The sequence below is a fragment of the Porites lutea genome, chromosome 1 (genome assembly GCF_958299795.1).
Source record: "Porites lutea chromosome 1, jaPorLute2.1, whole genome shotgun sequence".
Lineage (NCBI taxonomy): Eukaryota > Metazoa > Cnidaria > Anthozoa > Scleractinia > Poritidae > Porites > Porites lutea.
The window spans coordinates 47,200,830-47,226,492 of NC_133201.1; the positions used below are offsets into that span (position 1 = coordinate 47,200,830).

Consider the following 25,663-nt stretch of genomic DNA (forward strand, 5'->3'; position numbering starts at 1 on the left):
AACAACAGTCATCGAACGTAGCCTTCTGTTAAGGATCAACATCGAAGTGCCCGGGTGCAGCGCGATTGTGAGGACTTCTTCGATTTCCTATACCTACTTTGTCACCAGTTGGATCCCCATTAAAAAAGAACGTTCACTAGAATACTCATGTTTTAAAGGGAATGCAAATGTTCCGATTACGTGGTCCTCGATGTAAAAGTAGCGGCGCAAATTATATTACGTTCGTTATCAGATACGAAATCAGTGCTTTTGCAATTTTGTTTAGTCTAGCTAATTCTCTCTCTCCGAAACAATATCGACGGAATTTCCAAGACATTTTTAGACTTAAATTAGACACAAACACACGAAAACTAGATTTTATGTCCAATATTTATCACAAGTGAAACTCAATCAAGGTAAAAGTGATGTTTACATTTCGCGGTAAGTATTGCAAATAAACACGTGCAAAAGCTGTAGGGTATATTAATTTTGCGCAAACTAACTTTTAAACTTTGTCAGGCTCAATGAAACAGCAGACTGAGAACACATTTATGGATGAAACACAAATATTCCAACGAGCGTGTTCGCCAAGGCTGTCTGGTACATAAAAAATGGCGGGAAATTTGATGATATTTTGGACAATCTGGGCGCACTTACGTGGTCAATCTTGCAAAAGGATTCGGAGGTTCCAATCTAAAACTTACTGAACGTTAGACAGTTATAAATGGACTGTGCCAAAACCGATTTGATTTGAAATTTTATCCGCGCAGTTTTGAGAAAATGTAATTTGAAAATGGCTTAAAATTGGCGATTCTGCCAAAGTCACACGGGACGGAAATTTGCATGCTCGCCAAAGACATAAGAAAAATCCAGAATCATTCATCACATGAATACAGTTGGATCGAATTTTAAATAATCTGAATAAATCAAAAATGCACAGAAAACTGGCAAGAAGTAGGAGAAATAACTTGCACAAGTTACTCCAAATTGACTTGGTAATCTTATGCAAATTAGCCAAAAACAAGGGGGTGGTCAAAGTCACATGGAAAAAAGCCAATCAGATTAGAAAGGGAAAATTTTTTAATCATAACAGAAAGGTAAACTGAGGTAGGAATTTGAAAGGAATAGGCCGACCTCCACCCGTGGCCCCTGCCCGGTTTTTTCTGACAACGACACTTGACTTATTAATTACAACGATTGTTGTCTAACCATTTTTGGTTATTTTAATGCTTGAATTTGTAATTATTGTGAGGCCTAACAAGGACTAAGAAAATATCATTAAATTTATTCATTTTTGATTATAAATGCGTAGTCAGCGTCTTTTTTTTTTCAATGAAGTTCAATCGACTCTAAACTATGCGTGGTTACGAACCCATTTTTCTTTTAGGATTCCAATGGCGCGGCCTTGTTCGGATGCTTTTCTATTATAGCAATGAATCGTTGAGACAAAAATTTTATTAGAAGGAACCGTCTTGAAACAAGATCAATTCTGTGGCGTACAGGTCCCTGTTAAAGGAACACTATCCAGTAACAATTCTCTTCGTCGATGCCATTTGTTTAGATGCTATTATTTTATCTATCAGACTAAGATTTATGGTTGCTTTGTATTAACTCCCTTATCTTTATGAATCGACTCTCTACAATGCTTCTAATATCACTAAGATCCTGAGTGTGTAGTGCAGAATCTTCCTTAATTTCTGTCAGACGTTTAAAAGCGACTTCAAAACCCTCGTTTGAAATAACACCGAGTTGATCTGTTGTTTCTCTTAATTTATCAAGTGCATCATCGATGGTCTTGCACTCCTGCTCGAAACTTTTCTCGTCCAGTTCACGCAAGTATGCTAAATTTCTGCGCTGTAAAACTGGACTATGAAGTTGCTTAAATCTCATTCGCCAATCCGGTGCTATTGAATTTTCTGTCATTGTAAATTCGCGATTGATGTCCCGTCTCAGCCTCTTTGATTCCTGACCTGATTTGTCTATCTCTCTATGAATTTCCAGGATCTCCTTATCTAAAGTTAAAAGTTTTTCATTAACAGCTCTTTTTAGCTCGTCCAAGTCTTTCAGAGACAGCTTAATTGCTTCCAGACCAATTTGAAATCCTTCGAGTTCCTTGCATGAGACCTGACGGTCATCAAAAGAGTAAAATGCCCTTTCCCTTGAGTGCAGCTAAAAGACAAAACCAGAACAAGTCAGCATGTATTTCCACCTTCAAATCTGTGCACCAAAAGTAAGTTAAGAGCATGTCAAACCCTCGTAAGCCCTTAATTTTCAGAATTTCGAATTTAGAAGTTCTACTACCAAGTTCTTCTTGGGCTTGAAATAGCTATACGTTAACCATACCGAGAATCGAACCTCTTAACACAGTTGAAAGTATTTAAGTACACTATAACCGTTAAAAAAAAGAGATCTGTGATTCTTCCAGCATTTCTGCTTTGTAATAATAGGGCCGTTTATACGAGGAAAAATAAGACGCGTCTTACATACGACCATTTATACGAGCATGTCTTATCTAATAAGACGCGTCTTTGCTAAGCCGCGTCTTATTTTAGACGAAATGTGCCGTTTATACAGAAAGTTCGTGTCTTATTTAAGACGCGTCTTATTTTTCCTCGTATAAATGGCCCTAATGTTCCTTTTCGGAAGAATATCCGGCCGAGGAAGATAGACAGATTTGCTTATAACTTATAACTCTTATAATATTAATATTCACTCTATTAAAATGAGAGATTATATTGACAGGCGGGTTACCCTGTTTACGTGAACGTGGGGGACTCCAGGTAGGTGAGGTAACCCGCTTAGGTGACTCTTTTAGGTCTAAACCATGTTTTCATGACAAGACTGAAAACCAAAAATCCTTTTAAAATAATATAGAAATTAGGCCCAGGTTTGCAGATTGACAAAGAGAATTATTCTAAAGTTTTTCTGATTTTTAACTGAAGGATTGAAAGAAGTTCGAGGCATGAAAAAGGACAAGATGTACCTTCCGTGAAGGTTTAATCAGCAAATCGGAGAGTAAACATGTCTTTTTAAATATGATTAGGATGCTTTAAAAAACAAAAAATAAAGACTCGGGGAATAAAATCGGCATATTTTGTAACCACCTATTTCATAAGGAAGTACAGTTTGCCTTATCAAGTACCTCAGGTTATAAGACGACCTATATACTTAAAGTATCAATCAAAGAATACGTCTTTCGACAGCTTTAAACTTTTCGGTATTTCGATCAGATACTGCAAAAATACCAACTGACCTGAAATTGTGAAAGTGCGTTAAGATAAAGGCTCTGTATAGTCCTTTGTGATCTATTTGCAGAATCTAAACGTAATTAACATGAATCGTATCCATTATAGCCGGTCAGACCCGTGGTATGAAAGGGCACGACCTTATATTCGCCTCTAGCTTCGGCGAATAATTGCTATTCCTAGTATGCAAAAACCAAAGGTTGTATTTTAACTCCAAGAATGGTTCTCATTCCAAGTATATTTAATGTTTATCTATTTCTTGCGACTCTCCACCCAACCACGGACTAAAAAGTCCTTTCTGGAATTCAGCCCAATAGGTGGTTTTCACGCTACGTCATCGCCGTCATGCTGGTGGACGGTCAACAAAAGACCGCTCATTAGCTCGCTTTGTTTGTCCACCAGCATTTGTTCATTTCACCATTGTTATTAGTGTCTCCCGAGATTTGTTGTCCATAGTTTTATCAAGATCGTCTATCTTTTTCCTTATTTCTTTAATTACTTCAACTTTTTTTAACTTTATTTTGTCCGCAGTGCACAAGTAGAGATCAAATAAAGCCTCACGCATAACTCTCTCCTCCAAGCAAGGGCGTTGATCTTTCGCTGGACATTTTCCCTTCTTTCTTTTCATTCCATAAATAATTCCACCTTGAAGGTTTTGAATGCTGGTGACAATTTTATTCGCGAGTCCACTGAATTTATAATCTACCTCGCTAACAGCATTCTTTATTCCCCCAACGGACGAATTTAACTTGTTTGTCATGTTTTTAAAGTCTCGAGTATCAAATCAAGCTCTTCTTTTTGGATCTGATCTTTATCTCGAATTTCATTGATCTTGGGTTCTGTTTTTACATCTTGACATGAAGACATCGATTTATATATCATAGTCATTGGCTAATTTTCTAATTTATGCGTAAAGGTGGGGAAGTGATAGCGAAATCTGTCTTAACTGGGCAAAATGTAGAGATCGATATTTACCCTCGTGTATACGGTTGTGGATAAGCCAATCAAAGTTTATTTGTTTGTTTGGTTAAAAAAGAAAAAAGAAAACAAGACAAAAACGACTGTTCCGTCAAATTAATTTTAGTGTCCGTTAATATTCCTGTGTTTACACTCAGTAGCGCAATTTTTCGCTGTTAACCGTTGCCGCGAAATGTCCTCATATCTTATGATCACTCGTGTCTTCTACTCATCCCTCTTTTACCGCGCCTCATGCTATTTAATATTTTTTTTTGGATAAAATATTCTATTTTTCAATTATAGATGGAAGCAAGACTGGAATTGACCTTTTTTTGATGGAAACCATCCTGTTTTCTTCTGTAAATCATGTTGTTCGTATTTTCAATGGAAAAAAGGCGCCAAAGAAAAGCACCGCTGTGACTTTTGATTGGACGAGTTACCTTCTCACACTTGATTCGGACGAATTATTTTTTTCTTATGTTGAAAACATCGATCACTCCTATAATTGGCTAGTGCTCATTTGCGTATTAAGACGGAATCCATCAGGACATTGACTAATTTTGATTTTCAGTGGACAAAACCTTGTACCAGAATAATTAAAAGCACATTGCATTTTTTCTTACATTTTTCAAGGGCTAAAGATGTAATAGATCATCTGTAGTAAAACCAAAAAAAAATTTCTTATGGGAGCCCGAGAAAAGGAATGTCAAATTTCCACAAAATTACATCTTACACATGAAAGTTTTAGAATTTTACCCGTATAATCACAATTCTTGTGAAATTTGACATTCATTTCCTCGGACTTTCATGAGAAATTTGCTTTAACGTTACTGCAGATGGTTTATTATATCTTTAGCCCTTGAAAAATGCTAAAAAGAAGGCAATATTCTTAAAGTTATTCTGGTACAAGATATTTGTCCAGTGAAAATTAAAATTACTCAATTTCGTGATGGATTCCGTCTTAACTTTTTAACACCCTTCCATGATTCCCATTACTCTTCATATACCAAAGGAGAACCCAATAACTGTTCTGATGTTCGTTCAAAAATTGCCAACATTGTTAGGAAGATTTCCTTCAAGTATTTCGCCAGGCCCTTGACAGTTTCAAGATATTATGCAGGGGCGGATCTAGGGGGAGGGTGCAGGGGTACGCACCCCCCCCCCCCTCCCGAGATGACCAGCGGTTTTCTAATATTCTAATATATATTTCTGGTATTCTGCAAAAAAAACTATGTGGTTTATTGGTGTTGAAGTAGAGCAAGAGACGAGTGCACCCCCTCCTAAAAAAACTCCTGGATCCGCCCCTGTTATGAACGGATGCTTCTTTTTGTACTGAGGTACAAAAAGCTCTTCGAGTGTAAGGTTTTATTTCTTGTGTAATATCGTGGGTGACAAAATTGCTCCTGAATTTTGTCGCGAATTTTCACATGTGAAATTACAAAATTGTCATGGCAACGTTTCGTATATCTCAGTGCCAAGATGGCGTCAAAAATGTTATGAATAAAGATATCAGGGCATTCAAAGACGCTTTAGAAAACATAAACACACGGAAGAGCACATCAAGAAGGATTCTATCAGGTATTTTGTCAAAAACCTGTTCTGAAAGATACGAAGATAAGCCAAATTGTAGGCTCTAAAGTTTGCTGTGTGTGGGTTTCGACCTACCGTAATTTGTCACACATAATATTAATAGGTAATAAAATGGTACAGTCGACTCTCTCTTAACGGACACCTCTATAAGATGGACACCTCTGTAAAACGGACACCTAGAGTTGGTCCCTGCCTTTGCTTATTCCCTTTATTTGACTCTTTATAAGACAGACATCTCTCTAAGACGGACACTAAGTGCCGGTCCCAAAGGTGTCCGTCTTGTAGAGAGTTGACTGTATACTCGTTTTGTGAAAATCCTAATAATTTCCTGAGTATTTGATTACACACACTTATTCTTTTTAGGCAGTAATTCGGCGATTTCGTGTTCACATGGACTGCAAAATTGTCCGCCATTGTTTCCGCTTCTACAAAGTTAACTCAGCTGAGCCACAGCGCCACTTGACATCAATCATTCAGCAAGTTTGACGATTGACGTCAACCGGCGAATGATAAAAAAGCACTGTTTAGTCGATTATAAAATATTAGCTTTGGCTTAAAGGCAATCAGCAATGGAGGAGTATTTTAAATCAATATTAGTAAAACAGTCCAATAATTTTAGAATAGTTGTCATTACTATCATTATTATCATTAATAGTAAAAATCGATGTAACTGTGTAATATGTAACTGCTACTTCTTTAATACCAAAACGTGTGCTTACCTTGGCCAGGACTCTTATTCCCGTGTGTCCCATGCCAATATAGGGATAAAGAAATTCCCCATTCTGAGTGTAATCCATTAATATCTCATTATGAGTGATCTGCCTTCCGTTTAATGAAAACACGATTGGAACTCTCCCATCTCTTGCCAATTCAAACTTGACTGTGCAGCTAATCAAGTCCCCTCTGTAGGCCATGGCATCTGAAAATATATTTTGACAGCTGATTGTAGAATCAGGTGGATATGTACGCTCAGTATGGTTTACTAAGATTGTGGCCAATAAGAAGCTCTTCTTCAACACCTAAAATATCGAGAGTTATTGTGTTGCCTGCGCACTGCAGTTCGAGATAATAAGGAATATTATGGAGAAATGTCAGCAACGGCAAAGGCAAAGTCAAAAAGCAATACGTTCAATAAGCAAATAAAATGTTCTACTTTCACTTTATATGGAGGACGTTAAAACAAAACGACGAGTTTCTCTTTCTTTTTTTGAACGCTGGAAAAGGTCCTTATGATTTCATCTGCGGGGAAATTGGACTAAATTAGACAAGTTACAGGACGAGGCCGGAATAATAACGAAGCAGTTTGAGTTCAAAGCATACATAAATACATATATACATACATTCATGCATACATACGTACATGAGCATAAATATCTTAACACGAAGGCTAACACGAGTTTTAAAGTAGACAGCAAACATAATTTTTATATCGCTGTGTACTGAACATAACTTTTAAAAAAAGGAAAGGAAAGAAGCCTGTCTACGTATATCAAATATATAACCTATATGATACATTGTTCATAGAAGATTTTAATAGGCTACGTTTTTCTATAAAAGAAATGTTTTGAAAAGAAATAGTATTAATGACTCCTAGCAAACTTCTACTAATTTACTTGGTGTATCGTCATAAACAGAAATAATGTGACAAGATAGCACCATTTAGTCTCTCACCGTCACACACTATTCCCCTAGTAGGATTTTCTGCGTCAAATATTCTTCCATCGTCAATGTGATATCCCACGGTTCCATTAGACCATCCCGGCAAGGCGTGATTTCCATAATCTTTTCCAACAATACCCACTCCTAGCAGACGCTGTTCCCCTGTTTCTTGAATAAGAACCTAACCAAGAAGATCGATGACTTTTGGTTGCTGTTTATTCATAATGCATGTTTACGTAGTCAAATGTTTCTGTACGGGGGGGTGTGATTGGCCTCCAAGAAAACCGCCAATTTCGGGGGCGAGGGGCTGCCAATCCGGCATTGTTGGACCTACAAGGGGCAGACTCCTGAAGGGATACTTCTTGGGATCATTAAGACATGAAAGTTTAACCACCACCACAAGAAGGTGGCAAGCTCAAGTTAAAGGTAAAGTAATGAGATTGCGCAAACGTAATTCATTTAAATCGATAAATGTTCAGTACAGCTCTTTCAAGGCCCGAACGTAAGTACAAAAAAGGAAGAAAAAAAAACAATGCTTAAACTAGATAATGAAAGAATGAAACTTGCTGCCTTCATAAAATTATTTGTATTGCCTGAGGATTCTAAAAATTGGCAAATTGATTAGTTCAGTTCGAAATTTTACTTGTTAAGTCGGCGAAGGATTTTGAAAACTGTCTAAGTTTTCAGTAAAGAAAACAAAAATCTTTTTCTCAGATTGAAACAAAACATGTTCCAGGTTAAGCTACAATCCATAACAGTCAATTGCAATACATCAGTAAATCTACATACGCACCTCAAAATGTGAACAATCTGGAGAGAACGGGAATATGTATCTCGCGCCGTGATACTTGGCTGGATCATCTTTACAGGTGGAGCAAAACTCGCTTCCTTCACAAATTAGAAGACATCCCTGTATTCTGATTCCTTGACTTTGCCAGGCCTGATTTTGTTATTGCGTTAGGTCCAAAAAATGAAAAACAATAAACAAAATAAGTATGCTAATGCACTTCGGGTTATATGCATCAGTATGGCTGCAATGCAAGTGGTCTTGGTACCAGTGTGCAAACCAGTGGGAAATGTGAAAAAAAACGTAAGTTAAAAGTAAGCCCAAAAAAATAACTGAAAAGCATTTTAATTTGAAAAAGATGTCTGGTTCCATTACAAGATAATTTACAAAATCTTGTCCAAGAAGAACGCATACCTTTGGACCAGTAGGAAAGACGCCATCGTTAACTCCATTCGCTGCAAAAGTCCTGTAAGCTATCTGATTTGCCATTTGACGGTTTCTCTCAGTTTCCTGAAGAACGTGGTCCATTTTTGTTTCATCTGCCAAAATATTATTGAAATTTGGCGCTTTTTATTAACTATTCCAGGAGCAGTTAGAAGAGTATCCTTACTGAACTTTAGTTGGAAAATGGTGTTAATACTGTGCACACTGAAACATTAGTGAACAGGACAGGAGAGGAAGGAAGACGGCAAATACTTGTGTGACAAGCGTGACAATAATTTTTTGGGAAACAACTTTTTGCCAAACTTCACTTTGAGCCACTTTCCTTTAAACTGATTTTTTTGTAAAGGACCAGAAAACATTGGTGTTAAGTGAAGATCACGACAAAACAGGCAAGTAAGGCCTGTTTCAAACGTCATGCTACGGCCGTGCTAAGCTGGCTCGACTGTAGCCGACTGCAGCAAGACACTAGCACGACTGGGTTTCAAACGTCGAATTTAATTCAGTCGAATAGAACGGCTGTTTCCGAAAACAAAACGCAAAAATAAAGAAATGGTTTAGCAAACTTTTAAATGTATTCTGATGTATTTATAATTTATGACATGAGTTCCGCACGGCAGTAGCGCGACGTTTGAAACCAAGTCGAGCTACTGCCGTGTAGCACGGCAAAGCTTGCCGTGGGCAGTAGCATGACTTGAGTTCAAGCGTCGCGTTACTGCTGTGCTAAAGTCGAATTTAATTCGATCAATTGAGTTCGGCTCGGCAGTAGCACGACGTTTGAAACGGGCCTAATAGCCCTGTCTCGTTTGTCACAGTGTTTTGCCGTCCTCTTCTTCCTGCTGTCCTGTTGTGTAAACTCACTATTATCTTTACCTGTCAGAGGAAATGAGTAGCCATGACATGAAAAGTAAGTAAATTGGAGATTTTCTACAACATCATCCAAAGACTTTTTCTGTCAAGAGAGATTGGAAAATATTCAATCAGCGTTGAATAACCCAGTTGGCATTACAGTAGTTAACTGATCCTGGTTAAATTCCATTTCTAAGTCCAGCTGTGTACAACAACGTATTTGCCGCTCAATGATAATCTGATAATACACAAGATAAATAACTTTAAATCTACTCACGTGACTCCTTTTACTCAAGGGTTTTTCTCTCGGTTGCCTTTTGCAGCGCCTGCACAGGCAGCACAGCCATTTTATCCACAAAAATAAATGTGATATCAAGTTAAAAGGTACTGGTATTGGATGGTATGTGCTGTATGTCTCGATCGTTATGGCTTTCTTGAACGACCATTCTTTCAGGGAGTTTTCCTCAACAAAAACGAAAAACAAACATTTTAAGAAGCTGGTAGTTTTGTTTGTTTCAAGCTTCAGAAAAATGTTCTCGTCAAAAAAGCATTCTGCAAAAATATTAATCCCCACTTTTAACTGTTGAAACACAATAATAACTTGGAAGTGGACAGTTGTCCGTTTGTGGGATAGAAAGCGACTCTAAGACTGAAGGGGGCAAAAACCAGCATTAGACCCGGGAATCAGAGGAACAAGAATCTACCAACAAGAACAAGACATAATTACCTAAAGCGACACAACTGTAATTTCTTACGATGACAAAGGCATTTTATTTTCGGATATTTTCCCCCCGTATTTTGACTCTAAATAATTTGCAATGCAATGACGAAAAATCACTTAAATCAATTCCTAGAGGACATTAAAAAAACAGACAAGACCAATCGCAGAAATCGCAGAAAAAAATGCCCATCCAAAGAAATTAACTCCCGCACAACTTAGAGTACAGTAAGTTTTGAAGCCTTAAGCTCTCTCTGTTAGTTTAATGTCTTCAAAAGAGATGGTAGCATAGATCATTTTGAGCTCTCCTAGGTATTCGTTTTCGTTTCAAGGAGCTGTTGACGCTATTAATTCTGCAATTCTTTGCAATTCTTTGCATTTTTCGCGACGTAACCAACTGGAAAACTTTGTTTTTACTGCAAAAGAAAAATCCTACAGAGCTGTCAAATGAATATACCTCTGTCCAACTCAGAACGCGTTTTCAGTGCGCTTTAAATTATTTTGAGCGGATAAATGGGTTTCTAGTCAGGGTTAGAAAAATTTGAGAAGGCTTAGAATGTGATAATGCGATTTTGTTAAAAAAAAAAAAAAAGAACACCTAAACTCTGTTTCACTAACCGTCCATAATGATGTGTTTAAACAAATTTTTTAAAAAAATTCCTAAAGAGTACAGCTATGGCTCTGATGTTACCTCAACTCGCTGATATGTGTTAGACAGTAGGGCTATCATCATGTTAACTAGAAGAATTACTCCCATGATAAGAAAGGCTCCAAAAAGAAAGTGGGCGAGAGTTACAGATGCGCTGTCCACTGAGTCCAGAGGATCCAACTCTGCTATACCCAACAGAGACCAAGTTAGATGCTTTATCATACTCCACCAACTGGATTAACCGAAATAAAAGAGGAATAAATGAGTTGGCATTTTTTTGATAAATTGAAAAGGCTAGTTTGGAATTATTAAAATTCATCACTGGCTCCAAGGCTGAGGGGAATAAAACAAAAGAAATCGCTCTGGGATAGATGGATAAATAATTCATTTCTTTTCCTTTCCCCTTAGCCTCGGAGTCAATTATAGGTTTTGTTTTTATTCATTCAAAATATGTGGAAATTTTTGATTGGCTGCAATCCCCTGGCTAATTCTTTATAACCAAGTGGCGCTTATCGATTCTATGGTATATTTGATTGGAAACGAGGCTTCTTGGGCAATAGTTAAGTAAAAAATGGCGTTCACGGTTATGCGAAGAGGAAATAGCTGAATTTCTGACTAAAATTAGGAAAAAATTCAAAAATACTTTTAAAATTTTTAGGAGTATCTGCAAGATAATACATCTGTTTATATTCTGAAACCGAGCCGAGAAGAAGGCCAAAATTTTTGAAGAAAGTCTACGAGAAGATAAGCAGAGATAATGTGGATGAATTATAAAGAAATCATTGTCCAGACAATAAAAACTTTATGCTGTCCCTCGGTTAATATTTAAACCAACCTTTCATATGCTGGCTGGGGTATTTCAGTGGGGGTGCATCATATTGAACATTCGGAGAACGCTCTAAGTGATCTATCGATCCCTCGTGGTTTTCGACGGACTCGACATAACCGGCAGAAGCAAGTCTTGTCTTTTCCCTCTCTCCCCCACCCTCGTCCTAGCCGTATGTACCTGTGAATATAGATGCGGATTTTTTCCCTCACCTTTGCTGGGTAGAGCATCTTTTCAGTGGTCTGTAATTGAGGTTGAATTGACTTGATTATTACAGGGGCTATGTGGTCAGCCACATAGCCAAAGTTTATCCAAAAGAAATTTGAGTTGTTTTTTTAATATTTCAGTGTCAAACACCATTACGAGCAAACAGAGCAAGCCCCAAACAATAGTGCTTCTTGTTGTGGTATAATTTTTGGAGAGGAACAGGATAAAGTAGTTATTGAATTCGGAGGATGTTATGTTATCCACCTCGGCTTTCAGCCTGGATGGATAACATCCTCCTCGATCTGCATAATTCTTCACATCCTACTCAGCTTTATTCAATAATTCCTACATATATCGAAACCGGCCTAATGACATAAATAGTTAACTCTTTTTGGAAACTCAAAGGGGCTATGTCATACTACTTAATAGCTTTTTAAATGCTAAAATGGTCCTTCGGATCAACTGAATTCCAAAATAAATACAGAATACTTCATGGAAAGTGCAGGCGTCCGGTACTTACGCACTCGTTGTTTTTGTATCAGAAATCTCACTTGTTCGCTGTGCTCACTCGTTCGATTTCTGATACAAAAGCAACGAGTGCGAAAATACCGTACAAAGCGCTTTCCATGTGGTATTGTGTTCATTATATATACATACTGAGACATTCATCATTTTGGCAGCCTCTTAGTATTTCAAGTCTTTCCAAAAAGCAAAAATTTGCCGCTACACACCGCAAAATGACAACGAAATCGAAGTATCAGCTTATTAGTAAAAACGTTTGTTAAAAATATAATGTGGGTAAGGATATGAGGTAATTCAAGAACCACAGAAACCCTAACTGTTTGTTCCGAATGCACAAAATGAAATAAGCTTAAGGTTATTAGGCTTAAATAGAAGACAAAGTAGCTCAGAAAAAATCACAACTTAAGCTTACATCTCGTTCTGTTTCCCACCCTCCGCTGTTGTTTTGCCGGCTCTCTACAGTTTTCTTCATCGACAGCAAAACAAACAAAACCATACCATTCCAATTGCCGAGATGTTTTTCACATTTTTTCTCGTTGAATGTCTGTCTGTGAAGTGGCGTTGCAAGCTCCAAGCGTCTACAAAAGGCGGGAATTTTGGCGCGACATTCACACACATTTTTCCGGGAAAAATTAATTTATTTTTAGAGAAAATAAAATAAGTTAGAGTAATTGTTCGCGGATTTTTTTTTTTTTTTTTCAGAAAAAACGAACACAAACTAGAAAAAAATCGATATTCAAAGTGTGGAGACTGGGGAAAAGTTAATTTTTGCTGTTTAAAATGTTATAAACTTGATTAAGTTGTTGTTATACTACGTATACCATTTCGGTAGTGATTGCACCCTGTTAAAACGTTACAAGTGATAAAAAAGCCTCTTGTGACTTTTTTGGGTGTGACCGTGCATTTTAGTGGGGAAAATGGCGCATTAAGGCGAAGCATTTTAGTGGGGAAACAAAAGCATAATGTACAAAGGCCTGAAGTGAACTCTACAACAGCTTTTTGTTTATGCCAGAGGACACTAAAACAGCCATATCAACGTGACGTAGCCCTTTTGAACCATGATAATAGTGTAAAAAATTACTAAAAAACGGACTAAAACGATAAGGCTCTTTATAGTTTCATCACCCAGCATAAATAAACCTGCTACCAAGAAGATACCGAGCTTGTATACAATTAACTTACCAAGCCAATCCACTGGACGTTTTGCATGCACTATAATGGTGGATAAAGGCAGAAGAATAAATTAAAAATGTTATATCACATGTAATTATAAAATATCACCCCCCCCCCCCCCCCCTTCTTCAACGTTCACCACAGAATTGACCATTGTATAGAGGTGGCCGTTATGGGCAGATTGGGGTGAAATGCGATTCCAATATTTTTGAAGAAAGGCTATAATTAAAAATGTTTGGGTCTCCTTCTTTGACCCATTTAGCTTTCTATTTAAGCTATTAAGATGCTAAAATCAGCAAGGGTAGCTAATTCCACAAGCACCTCCTTTACCAAATTTGGACCAATCATGACAGAGTCACACAACAAAAAACAAGCCACATTTAGGGAAAAACCCACCGCCAATTTTTCTTTATACCTACTAATCTTTTCAGATCAAAATTTTCTCTTTCCTGGAAGGTTAGCGAGCCAAAATTTCACGCCAAAACGAAGGCGATAAAGTGGGCAACAAAACTGGCTAAAAAAAGAAAGACGAAAGGGAAAAAAGAAAGCGAGAAAAAAGATCAAAATAGATTCACCAAAAAGGGCTATGGACATGCGCGAGTAACAAAAAAAGTGCTTAATTACATCCACTAGTAGAAAGTTATGCTCTTAGTGTTGCAAACCTCTTTTGCTAACTGGCCAAAAAGGAGAATGTGGTCAAAATTGCCGGTTTTGCCACTAAGCAGCCTTTGCCAACGGGTTAAAAGGCTTATCATAACGCGGTGATACATGAAACAACAAAAAAATGTTGATAAAACAAAAACATTCGAAAATGAATGAATGTTTAACTGATGGCAATAAATACTTTTACTTATTGATCTGCTAAATTCTGAGAACAAAGTTCACTTTGGAATCTCCACTAACGGCCCCTCTCTTGTTTGAAATAATTATAAATTTATTTACAACAAACAATTATAAACCATAAGTAGAAAGAGAGACTTCATTACCATGCCAAACAGTAATTGTACTTACGACTCCGTGTCATTTTTCTTGGAAATAAATGATCTTTCTGCTATGTACACCTTGGTAATGGCAATAGAAAAAGCCAGAATAGTTGCAATAAACTGCCAGAATATCGTCACTACGTCACCAATGATTTGAAACAAAGCGATCTGAATGGCGCCAATCCCCTTGACTGTTTCCATCACGTGACCAAAGGCTCGAAGTGTAAGGAACATGGTGTTAAGGCCATACAGATAACCAGCGATAACGAGAGCTCGATTGCCGGTGACAGATTCTGACAAGCTCCACGTGACTACTCGGACAACAAGGGTCACTAAGTAGTTGACAAGGGTTATGAAATCCAGAATGTTCCATCGATCACTAGGGGAAACAAAAGTTGATTTGAAGAAAATGATGTACAAATGTATTTATACTGAATCCTCTCTTTTAACTCCCTGCTCCTGCTGTCGTTCAGCTTTTCGGCTTTAATTTCAGCGGGTCGTTAATCTGAATCTCTCCCTCGTGAGTTTTTGGCTTGAAATGGTATCCTTGGAAAAGCGTTTTTGAAGAATTTTTTTTTCGTTGCAATTTACCCACAAGGCTGCACCAGAACTGGTTGAAGTATAAATCTCTATTCAATTCCATAAAGCTCTCACTTAATTATCTGACAACTCCACTGAAATAAGCATAACTCTGATGTATAGCAATTTTTGGTCCGTAAGACGCAACACTTTAGCGGGCATGGCAGGCGCAAATGAAAGGGGAGGAGGAGGAGGAGGAGAGAGGGAAGAAAACAAGTCTCTTACCCTCTCTTCCCGATCCCCCTCCCCTTTTCCCTTCCTCCCTATTTTCTACCCCTTTCGACACCCGCTACGCGGGCTACAACACTTCCTTATAGGTAGAATGCTACGTCTCCTAACATTTTCATGAACAGGAAAATAATACCTCTTTTCAACACGACAACTACTTAAATAATGACAGAACTAAGGAACTTTCCCATCAAAGAGGAGAGTTCACTACCTCAAATATTTCTTGCATCTTTGCAGAAATGGAGTTCCTCTTGTTGGGCTGCTTTCAGTTTCTTCTTCCGTTTCACTGCAGATCTGGTACTTTGATCCCCTGAAATCCTTTGTTGCAGTTAGACGCCTCTGCTGTACTTTGACATCTAGGAACTGTCGACTTTCCATCAAGATCCTGCCTAGGAAGAACACTAAAATAGCCCACTCTAGACCGCTGAACGGGATGGTCGATGACTCAAGGCAAAGAGCAACGTGTAAACCAAGCAGTACCAGGTAGCTCAGCGTGTCTCGAATGAACACGAAATAGGGAGTTGTAAAGTACTCGCGGTAACTTTCTGTGAACACAAAATAAGATCAAACATCCTTTAGTTTTTTAATTGTCTTATATTCAATTCACTGACAAGAAAATAAAGTAAGTAAGTAAGAAACAGCTTTTTTAATGTGTGTATTCAGTGTATTCAGTTTTCACAACTAATTGGGGACACAACAAAAAATTTAAAACTATTTACAGAGTCGATATAATTAATGTATACACAATCAAAAATATGTAGCATGTATAAATTGTACAATAAAACAGTAGGTATATAAAATGTGGTCTCTAAGAATTGCAAAGGCTAAACAACCATCATTTGCATTCAGTGTTCTCAAAGAACCAAAGATAACCAAAGTTCTATTGATGGATTAGATAATTATGTAATTTCTGAAAACAGTGCCTTCTCAGTAATCTAAAGCTCAATCGGCCAAACAGTCAACGTTATACAAACTTTATCATACAAGGACGTCCAGAAACGGAACTTACCGACCAAATCTTTTCCATAAAGCTCTGACAAAAAGGCAAAAATAAAATTCATCATTTTATAAATCAGAAACTAAGTTGCAAATAATCCTAGTGCTACCTAAAAAATAATAGCGTTTTCCCATGAAGCCCCATTTACAGCGTGTATTCAATTTTTCCTCAACCTGGGTGAGTGCCGCCTCTTGAATCTTAATTTATAGGAAGGGAGTAGAGACCTTTAGATTCGAGGACGTGGAAGACTACGAGGACAATATTTAACTTAAAGTTTTTTCGCGATTTCCAATAAAATAGACAACCTGGAAAGCTTCATTTTAGGTAACACGGTTATTTCTATTGAGAGAATTATTTGTAAAACCCGCACAAAATGATGCTGGTTCACGCACACGCATTACTTGGTATTGAGAAAAAGTCGTTCTCGTAGTTGTCCTCGTTTTAGAATCTAAAGGTCGCTAATGAATAAAAATGGCAACATTGGCGAAAGCGGCAACGATACACAAAGCGCGGCTTTTCCGTTCTTCTTTTCCTCTTTTTGGGAGCGAGAAAACCTTCATATGGATTGGCTACTACAATTCAGGTGAAAAAGACAAATACAAAAGCATCAAATAATTCGAAATAATGTCAAAATTGTCATTTCAAAACAGCAAGAAATGTTAACTTCTTATTAATTTTGCTTTTCAGTGGAATTTTTTTTTTTTTTGCTTTGCTTTTTCCAGGTTTCCAGGTTTCCAGGTTTTCTTTGACGTCGCTTTCCCAGTTACTCAAGTAAAATTCCCTGTGACTAATTTAAATTACAGCGTACCGTACGAAACACTCTTTCCGACGATTTCCGGATTTGCATATTCTCCAAAGTGCATGACCTTGCGTCCGTCACTGTTGATCCTCTCTAATTCCCGGATGTCTATGTGCGAGCCAATGCCCACTGGTACAATCTTTATTCCCATTTCTTTGATATGCTGAATTTTTTCCTTGACAAACTCTTTGTACTGCCTTAAACATATTTTGTGGTCTGTGAAAAACACCAGCACCTAAATGTAGAGTAAAGAAGCTCACCACTCTAGAGAAAACTTTTACGAAGGTAATTTTTCAGGTGCGTTCCGGTCGTGTTATAGTTAGTTTATATACAGAATCTCGAAAAGTGTATGGAGTAGTATCAAATCGTCCCATAAATATGGAGCTTAGGCCACTGAGGGATTTAAAAACCATCAACGCTTCTTCGATCATCCCTGTCACTTGAAATCCGGAGTACCCCCTCCCCCCGTCCCCTGGACTTTTTTAATCTCACGCTGAGTACTAAATATTTTTTCCAATTTAAATTTTTCCAATCTAGCGAAGCGCTTACAATATCTTACGTTTGCAGCCTTCATCTCGTCTGCTAATTGTTCTTTGTACGAAGTTCCTCCAAAAAGGCGGCAAGAGGAGGCGATCGGAGGAATATGAAGTCTTTAGGTAGTTATACTTGTTTTGTTTCTGTTTACGTTGTAAATTAACAATACTTCGCCCAGCAAGATCTGGTTATTAAGCCTTCCACATGACAACTAAGAAAGCGGAAATCAATTTTGTTCGCTATCTAGTACATACCTTTTCAGCTTCTGTCCGATTACCTTGACAGTGCGTAAAACCTGGACCCACTTTATCCAGATCTTCGTGAAGAGCAGGAATATTAACCTTGGAATTCCTTGTCAATCTATCCACTTTATCTGACAATTCCTCAGTAAAACACATTTCCCTCGATGTCGCATCTTCCTCATGAATCAAAAAGTGGTACTTCACTTGGTGGTTCTTGTAATTGTACAGCAAGTATTTAATTGTGTTTTTCATCAGTTCGAAGGCTTGATCAGCGACATCAGATGTCGCGTTGATAAGAAAAACAACGTCCATCTCTAAAGAAAGAAAACAGAACACTTTATGTCATTGACATCCAAAAGGGCATCTGATCCTATAAACAAACCAGCCTCCTAAAACCACGGTTACAAAATGCCATATGCAGAAAAGGTGAACATTAAGATAACACTAATAATTATTATATAGGTGCGGTTACACACACCATGGTAAAAGGCATTTTCCATGCACTATGCGGTTAAACGTAAATTAATTCCCAAGGTAATTTAGTCGCTTTTACGGCTTCATTCATTCGAGCTACTGCGGTAATAATTATAATAGCCGTCGATCATGGCAGTATTTCATGTTAATTCATATAAAATGCTGACAAAATTGGAAGACGTTTGTGATATCCAGTATAATAACGTTAATAGTACAGAATATCACCAGAAATAGGAAAGCAATCGAGAGGCCCTGGGAACGAGGTTGCGTTAGCAACTGCTATTTGAAGAATATCTGCTCTACTAAAAATTCCTTTGTATCCTGAATTTGCGGAGGGAGAGGCAAGTAAAGTTATTCTCACTTGCGTGAACTTGCCATCGATAGTGGAAAGCACCTCCTGTATGAAGTATTTTAAATGAATAATAATTATTAGATGGGGCTGAGTAAGATCTGAATAAATATGCAGATCTAGGAGGGTGTTATCGTCCAAATCCACCATCTGAAATCTGCATTATTCTCCTGGTCATATTCGTTCTCATCCAACAATTGCTAAATCTTAAAAATCTCGCAATTAAACAGTCTGCGGACTTCTTAACAGACACCTTCGTAAGCAAAAAGCTCTGTCCAAAACATATTTTGGATACATTTCTCCTGGGCAGTTAATTTTTAAGTTCGATTGCCCAATGGGCAAGTATCGAGGCAAGTAAAATGCAGGCTGTGAAGTAATTGAAGTATTGGAAGTATCACCAAAGCATCACCATGCATGAGAAAGACCATCTAGCACTGAGTTACATCTTACATATCACAAATACTCTCTGCTTCTCTCCAAAATTTTGCATAAGCATGGTTCTCAATTTCTGTGGGGACGACTTTAAGTCCCAGAAGAAATTGAAAAGAACACTTCTGCAAATTTGTGGAGAAGAAACAAAAAGTATTATATTTTTGAATAAGGCCTATGTACAATCATTTAAGTACAGTGATACATGTGCTTTAACTTTTTTCATGAGTTTTTGTCATTTAATGTGAGCGATGCAAGCACCAGTTAAAAGAGGATGTCCGCTTACGAAAGCTTCGACTCCAAAGGCTTTTGACAAGTTTTCACCTTTGCTTCGGCGTGTAGCCTTCGTAATGTAATCCTTGATAGAAAACGTAGTGAACAGGAATGGAAACAAGACAATGTCAAATAGACACCAAATGTTGAGAACAATCCATTTCCACCATCCAAGCTCCAGCCAAGAGGATTTTTTCATTTTTCTAAATGATCCAAACCACTTTTTCTTCATCAAATTGTACATTACTGGATGAGCAAAAAACTGGCGAGAAAAAAAAAGAACTACATAAACAACAATATTGCAAAAAGATAATGTAAATTACTAGTTTTACGACATTGTTATGACTTATCATCAAAACTTGTGATTATTCCTCGATTTTGCGACTAAAAGTTAGTTAAATACAGAAAATCTGAATTCAACTTACTTAATAAGAATCTGTCCAACAAGGAAGGCCTTTAAAAAACCGTGTTGAAGCTCTTACGATTTCTTTCAAAAGCATTTCCCAAGTTTCTAAGTTTTCCCTCCCTTTCGCCTAAACGTGGTAGGGAGGTTTCGGCTTGATGACCCTGGAAGCTATGCCAGTGGAGACCTGGTCCCTGGTGGGTTAAACCGTGCTGGGCAGGTTATGGATGAAGGGCCATATAAATTTCAACGCCTGGCCCTCTGGGTTGGGGAGTGGGCGATGGGTTAGTGTCCCATCCCCGTAAAAAAGATATCATTACAGAAACCAGTCACTCTTTTCAAGATAACAGGTTGCCTGAAAAGTGTGGAGGTCTTTTGAGCGATGGAGCGCCAAGAGGCGAGGTAGGTAAGGTAAGCGTTCACCAAGATAAAAGCTATTCCATTCTAAATGAATATTGATGAATAGGTAACGTAGAGGCTATGGGTTCGAGAACTCGTTGAAGGCCTGAAATCTTTTCGGGCTTAATTTGGAAATGGTTTAAATTGCGAGAATAACTGCGAAGATCCTGCCTTCATCTTTTTTGTATTTTTGCAGCTCACACCCCCTTCATTCTATGGACTTCATTCTATGAACTACAATGGTAACTCTGTCTCCGAGCTGGAAAAGATTGCAAAATTTTTAATCTTCTTTGTCGAATCTATTGCAAGTTCAAATAAAGACAACGTGGAAGAGTGTGATCACTCCAAACTAAGGAACTTTATTAGTCGAGCTTGCTTTAGCAGAGCGAGACTCTAAAAATGCAGGCATTTTTTTCTTTTCTTTTTATTTTCTAGTCGGTCTTCCCCAAATGGTCGGCCATGGTCCCAGGCGTTCCTAGAGGAGGCCTTAGAAACTGGGGATAAGAATCATGACGACTTTCGTTGTATGCAAATGAGTCTCGTGATGAGCATGCGATTTATTTTCGGCGATGACTGAAATGACGCATGTAAGTTGATCACGTTTTTTGCTGTTTGGCAATGATGTAATTTTCTTCGATTCGAGGCCCTTGACTTTCGTGTAATTATGCACGCGTATTAAAAAGCAAATCCCTCGATGAGGAAATATTATAGCGGGGAAATCCTGTCTTGTGGTGTTTTGATGTTTCTCGGAATATTGTCGCAATTACTGGAACCCTACGGTTAAATAGATTCACTTTGTTGTATGTATTTAATTGATAGATTTTCGCAGTTGTTAAGATGTGACGTCGCGTTGCACTTTATAAACACTTGAGATATCAATGACCTAACCTTCGACAACTACTGGAAGAAGCTTCAACTACCCGTCTGACGTAGCTTTGTACTTGACTATCACGCACTCTACTTGCAGCACGTTATGTCAATCCATGTCCATAGAATAGAAATCCCATATTGAGCTTTTCCGAACCGCTTCGTCCACGAATTCTATCGCTTGAAAGCGTTGATTACTTTAGAACAAGTGATTACTTCAGTGGTCGAAAAAAAGAACAATCTTAACGAGCAAAACTTCGAGGTTTACTGGAAAACTAGCATCAAAGATCCGTTAAAAAACTTGAAATAAAATAAATGAATAAATCGTGGATCGTGGTAATGTCATTGTGGGCCGCAGACTGTAGAATCTAACTCAGTTATACCTTAGATTTTCATCCGTAAACCCGATTATGTTTCGCTACCACAATAATCTGCTTCCTCCACCCTTCCTCAATCTGTTTATGACAAACAGTCAAGTCCATAGATATGAAACAAGAACAGCCAGTAATTATCGAGTGCATTGCTGTCGTACTAACATCAAGAAAGTCACAATTCTTTACCAAGGACCTAGAATCTCGAACTGTCTTCCTGCATCTGTTACAAACTTGTCAAGCTTTTCTATCTTTAAGAACAAAGTGCTAGAGTTTTTATTAAAATAGTTACTGAATCAGTTTAGCCGCACTTCTTCGCAGCCCTTATTTCTTATAATATTCTGATGTCGAGCTTGGCCTCTCCTAATAGCCTAGTGGTTTCTTGAGGTATAATCGCCTAACAACTTGCTGTATCCTTTAAAATTTTGTTCTAACACAAAGGCTAATAAATGATGATGATAATGGATCGAGTGTGTGGTCATCTACGAGCAAGGTAAATTTGGTCAACATTCTCAGACTTCAAAAGAGGCCAGCGAGAGTGATCCTGAATGCACCTTTTAACTCAAGATCCGTGGACCTGTGGATCTGTTTAATACACTTAATTGGATTCCTTTTTATAGGAAGTCGCACATAAATTGATGCCCACTCATTCACAACAAACTTAAAGGAAACACTCCTAATTGTATGAATGAACTTCCAGTTATAAATTTCTAGCATGCATATGAGCAATACAAGATATTGTAATTCAAATTTGTTTTGTTCTATATATAATTATGCCACCGTGGGTGGTCGTTCTTCTACAGTTCGTTCTATTGAGGATTGGAACTCTATACCAAGATCTCTAAGAGCTTTGGACAATTACTCACGTTTTTTTAAAAAAGCTTTTTTAAGAAATTGTTAGTTACTCAGAAAAAGGACTTAAGTTTTTAGCATATATAATTTTTGCATCTTAATCTTATCGCGATATTGTGTTTTTTTTAATCGGTATCTACATCATTTTTAATACATTTTTATGACTTAAAATTACAAACCTTCTTTTGCTCCAATTCAATGCCAGCATCTAAAAGGTAATCCAAGGAATCCCCAAAAGCATGACGAGACTCAGTGTTGGACTTCAAAGGGTCTAGTAAACAACTAGTGAACTCGTCCACCGAATTCGCCAACTTGGTGAAGTCTTCTTCATCAGGTCCCTTCTTCCCTGCCAAGCGGCGGAGCTCAAAGTTCGCCTGCGGAAGTTGATGGCAAAAAAGGCAGGAAATAAGCTCGAGATCCTCACTATTACAATGTAGTTTTCATTTATAGTTTTCACTGTTTTCATTTGTACTAAAATAAAATGCTAAAAAAACGTGGAGATTAATAAAATAAATTGGTATTGTTTTCACTTTACTTTTTTTATTAAAAATTTATCAATTTGTTTGGTAGTGGTACTCAAATAGAAAAAAGGTTGTTCGATTTTTTTCGTAAACTGGACTCAATCGATCTCAGTCCAGGATTGAGCTTCATTATGTTTTATTGGCTCGATAGTCGAACTCACAGGGAAAATACTGCTTGAAATTGTTCAATAGCTCAACTTAATTGAACTCGATTGAATTGATTGCCGAGCGTCAAGGATTGACTCCGCCGAGAGCCCAGTGACTGACGGCATAGCCTGAAACTGTACCTCTCGATCAGTCCAGCCCACTAAACATTTCACTACCGCAGCTCCCAATGAGAGTAGCACACCGAGGGCCAAAATGGTTCAAGTCTTCCTCTTTTAAAAAAATAATGAATCTCTGCTCACCTCCATTGCCATTAGTAACGCGTTAGTATCGCATTTTGTGAGAGCCCGCGGTGTCAGTGTGTCAGTGATATCATCCACATCGCCCTCCTGGAGAGTCTTTCTTAGGGATCTTTCGAATTCTACAAGACAAATCAGTAAGCTGATAAAGAGGTAAGTGGAAATGGACTGAAATCGGTCGGTGTTTTCACTTTCCCTCAAAGTGGTACAGGAAAAGGTGGTCGTGAAGGCGAGACAATATTCCTACACTTTGTAGTGCAATCGTGCGACACGATTATTATATAAGACAAAGGTAAAGAAGTAGTATTGAAAGAATTATCAAGGTAAACACTTGAGAGCAAGGCTGTTTTTGAAACGCCTATTTATTGTTTACAGTTTCATAATTTAGCCAGATTTTTACCTAATAGAGATCACACAACATAAGATAAATTATTCTGTCTTTAAAAATATATAGCTCATAGAACTCACTAAAAAATTCGCCTACAATCAATTCGATATTGCAATCGCAGAATTTCAAAACGGCCATGAATTAAAATAGACTCAAAGAAAACTAATGAATCTCTTGAATGAAATAAAGCATTGTTTGCCTGTTCTTTCCGAATGATCATCGTCTTTGTTTCTTTGGTGTCGATCCCCCATTTGTATCCCTTTACCTTGCTCTGTCATTATTCATTTGCCATCCCTACGAAGAAAATTGATTAATTCATTTTCCTAAGCTAATTATAACTTGATTTCATGCAGACTTACTTGCTAACTCGGGCTTTTTTGAGATCTTGTAGGATAAACTGTTTTAGCGAGCAAACTTTTAGCTAATAACTATTCTCATATTTAGTTCAGTTTAATTTTTTTTATCTGACTCATGAAAGCCAAATGGCCAAAACTTCGTTTCAAAAGTCAACCATAGCATAAGCAATACAGCGCACGCTTCTACGAAAACAAATAAAAGCTCCTTGGCCATGTATTTATGAACGGATTATCTATGCATACCCCTCAAAATATTAATAAATGGATTTAACCACGTGTTTCTATTGCCCTGTACATGCGCGTGCTTTCGTCCGGAAGGTTACAAATATTGACTAGCAACTTGAAGTAGTAGAAGTGATTGTGCTGAAATCTTTCCTTTTTGAAAAAAATTGTTTTCCATTGGATATAACAGTCGGGACATGACGAAGTCCAAACACATATTGCATAAATGTGTATTTCCCGACATTTTAAATGCAGAAAAAATGCATATAACGACAGTATAACCGGTGAAACAAGGTCTATTCTCTATTGAACTGGTACGGCTGCTTCGGTGGAACAAAACGTTTGATATTGTAGTAGTAAGCAGATTTTAGAGCTGAACGTTAACTCACCTGAACGACTATTTCCTGAGACTCTGGACACAATCCTTTTAGCTTACACCGGATTTTAAAGCCGCTTGAAACCTTAACCGAACCGTCCTCTAGCAAAAAGGGAATAAACTACAGCTGAAGTGTATCGCACTTGAATAGAATATTTATTACGTCCGATTTCTTTTTGCCAATGAGTGGGAGCCAAGGGAATAAATTGGCAGCAACAAGCAGGCGGCAAAGTTGCGTGCATCGCAAAGTATTGTTATTTTTGTTGTCATTAATAAAAGAAATTTTCTCTTTTGGTAGATGAGAACCGCAGCTTATGAAAACTGAAGAAAATGCTTCATTAACGAATCTAACTTTCAATGACTTTCAATTATTGTTCTTGTCATCGCATTTTCCTATGAAAGGTGTCGAGTCGGTGTGGGCATCTGTTTTGCCTTTTACCTGAAAACCGTGTCCTAGCGGTTTGTAGAAGACTGGTTAGGCCATTTATTTGCACGATGACGTACGTGCAATTGTATCTCTACTAACAGAATGTTTTGATGTTTTGCTTATTGTGAAATTGAGGGGGGGGGAGGGGGAGACCAGAACAGAGAGAGCCGTGAAATTCCAACCTAGACGCTGTCAACAACAGTCGTATTCAGGACAACACTCACTCAGACGAACATACAATATTCCATCCACTTAACCTATAAAGTGACAAAGCCAGTGGAAAAGAAGGGCAAGGGAGTTGCAAAGCTAGGACAAAAAAAATTAATTTGCATTAATCAGAATTGACATAAATTAATATATATTTTGCAGACATAACAACGGAGAACTGGGATAGAGGTGTCGCGGTTGGAGGTTTCAAATTGCGTTTGTTAAGTTATTTCCTGTCAATCTACCGCCACCATCGCCATGTTAACTTGTTTCTTTAAACTGAGTTTCAGTCGCTCTATATGCCTGAATTTAGTTCTATAAAAGTATTTTATTAGTATTTTAAATAGCATCTCGTCTTCCATAGCATAGGTTAGGGTGTAC

General features: G+C 37.7%; 1 protein-coding gene across 1 annotated transcript; it reads right to left on the bottom strand.

Moving 5' to 3' along the window:
• Positions 1-1,563: 1,563 nt before the first annotated feature.
• On the bottom strand, positions 1,564-23,972 carry LOC140931047 (uncharacterized). Its single transcript, XM_073380791.1, has 18 exons — positions 23,960-23,972; positions 23,310-23,428; positions 22,561-22,755; positions 19,541-19,751; positions 17,977-18,278; positions 17,198-17,423; positions 16,402-16,425; positions 15,604-15,937; positions 14,614-14,964; positions 13,612-13,641; positions 10,917-11,106; positions 9,785-9,970; positions 9,532-9,610; positions 8,632-8,756; positions 8,224-8,370; positions 7,443-7,611; positions 6,491-6,690; positions 1,564-2,148 (listed from the first exon to the last, which is right to left on the bottom strand). Exons 1-18 carry the CDS (start codon positions 23,970-23,972, stop codon positions 1,564-1,566), a joined length of 3,486 nt encoding a protein of 1,161 aa, XP_073236892.1.
• Between the last annotated feature and the right edge of the window lie 1,691 nt (positions 23,973-25,663).

Bases quoted from the DNA above. Each gene is read 5' to 3' on its own strand.
- LOC140931047 (XM_073380791.1), bottom strand. The intron at 22,756-23,309 runs GTGAGCAGAGAT...CAACTTCCGCAG, and splicing joins CGTTACTAATGGCAATGGAG to GCGAACTTTGAGCTCCGCCG. The intron at 7,612-8,223 runs GTGCGTATGTAG...CTTCTTGGTTAG, and splicing joins CAGATTGTTCACATTTTGAG to GTTCTTATTCAAGAAACAGG.